This window comes from Belonocnema kinseyi, chromosome 3 (genome assembly GCF_010883055.1).
Source record: "Belonocnema kinseyi isolate 2016_QV_RU_SX_M_011 chromosome 3, B_treatae_v1, whole genome shotgun sequence".
Lineage (NCBI taxonomy): Eukaryota > Metazoa > Arthropoda > Insecta > Hymenoptera > Cynipidae > Belonocnema > Belonocnema kinseyi.
In genome coordinates, this window is record NC_046659.1 from 87,126,931 (window position 1) to 87,132,770 (window position 5,840).

Sequence of the window (5,840 nt, forward strand, 5' to 3'; positions counted from 1 at the left end):
AAATTAAAATTCGAAAATTTTTTCTAAAGCCTCCAGGGGACTTCGTTTTCGCACGAAAAAATTTTATGTGCCCTTATTGCATCCGGACCCACAATTACAGTATTCCTCAAGACGTCATTGATTTACTGTCCTTAGGACATAAGTTCCCATCTAGTATTAATAACTTCCATGCCCTACATGTTGACAATATTATTGCGTCTATTGAAACTGGTGTTTTTAACTTAGATGGAGAATCTCAAATTTCAATTAAAAATCAATGTTCACAAATTATTATGGATCATGTTTCCTTTTTAAGACATAAAAATCGACTTAAATTTGAACATTTACCTGATTTCAATGTGATACGTAAATTGAAGCTAAGAAACCCAGATGTATTGTTTTCTAATTCTGATAAAGGCAATGTTACCGTTGCTATATCAAAAACTGATTATTTAAAAAATATCTGATGCTCTAAATGATAGAAAGTTTTATCGGGATCTGAAGAACTCGAATACGCCACCTGATGACAGAATCGGAAAGCCCTGAGCGTAGGTAAATTTTGACGGGAAGTGTAGGCGAATATACGAAAATAATTTTTTGAAAGGTTTTGCAGTGAAACTGAGAAAACAATGAAAAGTGATAAATAAAAAGTTACAAATAAAATAAATCAAACTTTATCAATGGAGTTTTCGCCACGAAAATCGAAGAGCAAAGTATTTTGTTGTGTGTTTGGTCGCTCTTCTACTGCTCGAAAGCATGAAACTGTTCGATTTTTCTAAAAATGTAAATAAACTCCTATTTTTAAAAAATGTTGAAAAATCTTATAGTGCATTTACAGCATTTACTGATAGTATGACTCTAAAAACAAAACAGAATTAAGTAAAAAAAATTCACGAATTTGAAACGGATTTTCAAGCTTGTTCTATACTGTCAATAAAAAAGATTTAAGAAAAAGTTATAATCATTATCAAGTATTTATCGTTTTTATTCTTCAATAACACAGGTCAACATGGTTTTGTTGTTGGAAAGTGGAGGGTCATTTCTGAAGTCATTTTTTATATAGAATCCGAATTCGGGATCAGAATTGGCCCAATACATCAGGATTTCAAGATATTTGAGGTTATGTACCCAAAAATGGCGTTTGTTGCTACTTTTGAGGTTATGTACAGAAGACACAAAATTTTTTGGGATTTTTTCTTTATTTGTATCATATACTACTGCTTTTTCTCTTTAATCTGAGAGTCCCGGAGTTCATTTGAGGCAGACATTTTCTACTGGGTGTTTTTTCTTGAAAATTTTTTCAAGAGAAAACACAGTTTTTAAATTCGAAGTTTGGAAACGAAATGTAATAATAGAAACTGAAGTATCATTTTCCACCTCTTTTCCGAAAAATAGAAGGTGTCCTGCATGTCAAATTCTTTCTCCTTCTAGTAAGTTTCTATATGCCAGTGTGGATTTTGTGAAATCACAAATTTGAGCTATTGTTACTTTCATTTTTAAGGTTTACAACTAATTTTCAATGTTTTTTCATGAATCATATCAGAAATCTACCTACTGTCGCCGGCCATTTTGCTTTTGCCGCTAGTTGTGCCCTAAAAATTTCAGATCCCAATTCCTTATCCACATTTAAATACACTGAAACTCTGCAAGACCAAAACAATAAGTGGATCTCTACCTTAGAATTTAATAACTTAATTTCTTCCTACCAAGCTAAAGGACTAAAAACTTACTCAGCCATCTGCCCAAGGGCCTACGTTCTTCCAAAACTTCATAAAACTGATATTTCTTTAAGACTAATTGTTTCAAGTATAAATGGCCCTTTATATAAATTATCTGCTTTCTTATCCGAAATTTGAAATAATATTATTGAAGTAAACGAGTCACATGTCACTGATAGCTTATCCTTTGTTCAAAAGATCAAACTATGTCGCATCCCTTGTGATTACATATTAGTTTCTTTGGATATAGTTTCTATGTTCAACAACATTCCTACACCTGATGTTCTTGACTGTGTAGATTAATGATGGTCTGAGATTTCTAAATTTACTCATATTCCGCTTCATCATTTTTTAGGTTGTATTAAAGAATGTTTAAATTCCACCTTTTTTAAATTTGATGGTTCTATTTTTAAAGAGGAAAACAGCTTACGTATGGGTTCTTTTCTCTCACCTGTATCAGCTGATATAGTTATGGAGAAACTCGAGTCGCACTGCCTCAAAAATCTCCTTTTTTCAGTTCCTTTCGTTTTCCGTTATGTAGACGATATAATTACAGCTGTTCCAAGCGATAAAATCTATTTACTTCTAGAAAAGTTAAATTCTTATCCTCCTAATAGTAACCCTTAAAGTGCATTGTGGGTGTCTGGTACCCCAAGAAATTTTCAAACTCTTATAAACCATACTTAATTCGAAAAAATTAAGTAAGTGTCGCCATTTAGCTTTAATTGACGACACTAAGACTTGAAGGGGGAATTAAAGACCACGAAATTTAGCGAATGCGACTCCAAGGGGGAAGAGTATGAACTACATTGCACTGAGCAGACCTCTCCCTTCCCCTGACCCCCCTAATCATAATTTTCTTTCCTTAGTTTAAGCATAATTTTTTGTATTTAAAATATAATTTATATTAAAGAAAAATGATTTCTTAAATATGTTTGCAGAAATCGATGTTTGCACTACAATATTATTAAATCAAAATCAAGTTTCATATTATGCAACAAATTTCGAGGTTAAAATTGAGGTTCGAACCAATTAAAATTTGTTCCGTGAAACTTATATCACCTAAAAAAATTAAAATTATAATTAACAGCATCAGGAGCAAACATTGTTTAAATAATCACTCTTCTTTAATATAAAATATACAAAAAGTTCTTAAATATTCTGCGTTGCTACTACGTGCAACGACACACCGGGTTGACAAGTCCCATGAACCCTGTACCATATCATGCCCTGTACGGCCGCAACCATTCTTGCATATTTTTGAAAAGCATGCACCGCCAATCGGGAACAGAAATAACTATAATTAGTCTCATTTTTCCCCATTAGAGTGAACGCATTATGACTGAGTCAAGTGTCAGTCTGCAGTCTGCTAGCAGCAGCTGCTGAAAGTGGAGGTCAAAAAATCGTAGTGTGCAAATAAATATCTTTTTTGAAAGCACCCATGTTGCAATATTTTTATGAAAGTAGACTATTTCAAAACTATAGTCATAAATTTTCAGGTTAAAATAATGAAAATTGCGTGAGTTATGAATTTTTAAGTAAAAAAACACATTTTTTCAAATATTTGTTGAAAAGACTTCAAGTAAATAAATGGCTATAAAATCAACTCTACCTTACAAAAGATACCTCAAACTATATCGGATAATTTTATTGTGACAAAATATACAATAGGAATTAAACAATACATGATTAAATACGCTGGGGTCTTTATCACCCACAATGCACTTTTACCGTGTTTTTTTACAATGTATGCACTTTAAGGGTTAAATTCAACATAGAGGTTGAACAAAATTCTAAAATTAGTTTTCTGGACACCCTTGTTATTATATGTGATAGATTTGTGAAAATTGATTGGTTTCAGAAGAAAACGTGGTCTGGTCGCTACTTAAATGTTAACTCTTTTCATCCTGAATTGAGAATTGAGATTTAAAAATATAAATTTAATCAGAGGTACCTTAAAAGATAATGGTTTTCCAAAATTCTTAATTAACAATGGTTTAGAAGAAGAAACTTTCCGATTATATAATACTGAATTTATTTCTAAATCCAATAATAATAAAAAAAGTCTCTTATGCTGATTTCACAGTTTCTCCGTTACATGAAAGGTGTATCGGAAAGAATAGAACAAGTGTATATATAAAAAAAAATGAAAACAATTTACAAAGCAACTAGTAGTTTTTCCAAATTTTTTAATAATCTCAAAGATCCACTTCCCAAAAACAAATTATCCGGAGTGGTTTATAAATAAAATTGCGCGGTCTGTCCCTGTTCCTATGTAGGTGAGACAGGAAGACCTATAGAAACCCGTGATCGTGAGCACAAATATTCTATGTCACATCCAGATAAAGTAGCTCATACTGCGCTTACAAAGCACTATATTGATACCGATCATAACTTCGATTTGGATAACTTTAAAATTCTATCACTGGAGAACAATAGAGTCCGTAGAAAAATAGTTGAAAATTTCTTCATCAATAAAATACCTAATACTGTCAATCTTAAATATGAAAATAATTTATTTCTGGACGTTTATAAACCTCTTACCAAATTTTAATCTTAAATATGTCGTTAAAGTTCCTTTCTATCTTACCGACCATTTAATCACTGTCTGTTTTCTTGCTTGAATCCTCGTAATTTTTCCTTCGTTAGTTAGTCACCCGTATGTCACGTTCTCAATAGGATGTTGGGCTTTCGCCCTTAACTATTTTATAATTCTATTTTTGTTTTCTCTTTCGTCATTTATTCTTTTTTGTGAACTATGTTCTCTGTTTTTTTTTATTTTACTACCTATTTTTGATTTTTAACTTATTACCAGGTATGTTCTGTATTTTTACTATATTTGATGTTTTCCTGGTTGACCTTCTTTTTTCTATTGATTTACAACAATATTATTACTTTCTCTTAAAATGTATAAAATTGAGGGCCTCACTTTACGGAACAACCCTTGTCTTTCCTGACAAAACAATTTAAATTTTTTAACAAATTTATTTATTATTTGTATCCTTTCTTACAGACTAAATAAATGTTTTTTGACTGATTAGCGTCCAAAACGATGATCGAAACGTCTTCATTTAAATCATTCCTTGCTTATTTGACCTTAATTTTCACGACTTGATACGCTTTGAAAAATGAGAAATTATTGGCAAAAATGTCCGCTCAAGGTGACTACATTTTTTGTTAACTCTGCAAAAATATAGGTAACATTTTTACACCAAAAGGGACGATTTCTAGAGGAAACATTTTCGGCATAACATAAAGCCTTTGTTGCACCACCCTTTACTTATTTTTTTAATTTTATTTTTTTTAATTTTCTGCTTTTTTAACAAACCGAATTTGAGTAGACACCTTGATATATATTTATTCGGCTAATCTGTAATAAGTCAAATTAATCTTAAAGTATCTGAATTTCAGGAATTGTCCAATTGTTGACTTCATGTGGAGTTGAAGGTTTTAAACATGCCAAAAAGGGAACAAATATTGCTGCTCAAACAACGGCCGTTACTTTTGGCGCAGTAGGTTCTATTAATCATATAAACTTTTTCAAATTAACATTTCTATCCTCAATCCCTTTTAAACAAAATAAAAGATTTTTTAGCAAAATAATTAAATTTTCAAGACAGTGGTTAAAGCGATGCATTTTCAACCAACAAGATTTATTTTCCACCAAAACAGATAAATTTTCAACCGAATGGAAATTTTCCAAATATAAAAAAGATTAAATTTTAACCAAAGCAGTTAAATTTTCTACCAAATAATTGATTTTCAAGAAAATAATTTAATTGTTAATAAAAAAAAAGATGAATTTATAATTCAAATGGACGAATTTATTGCGCAAAAAGATGAAAAGTTTTAACTAAATAGCTGAATTATTAACCAAAAAAGATTAATTTTCAACAAAAGAATCGATTTTTCATCCCGAAAAGAAGGATTTTAAACAGAAAAGTTAATTTTCAACTAACAAAGAATAATGTTTGACCAAAAAGATGAATTTTTACTAAATTCGTTCAATTTTAAACAAAATAATTTAATTTTTTAACAAACTAGTGGATTTGCAGCCAAATGGTCGATTTTTCAACACGGAATGTAGAATTTTAAATAAAAACGTTAATTTTAAACCATAAAAGATGAATTTTCAACCAAAAA

At 30.5% G+C, this 5,840-nt stretch overlaps 1 protein-coding gene across 1 annotated transcript in view; it reads left to right on the forward strand.

Moving 5' to 3' along the window:
• The window catches only part of LOC117169132 (30S ribosomal protein S11), a 15,136-nt gene that overhangs the window by 6,232 nt on the left and 3,064 nt on the right, over positions 1–5,840 (forward strand). The window contains exon 3 of the mRNA XM_033355322.1: positions 5,109–5,209. Coding sequence (XP_033211213.1) covers positions 5,109–5,209 — 101 coding nt within the window. The remainder of the gene's footprint in view (positions 1–5,108; positions 5,210–5,840) is intronic.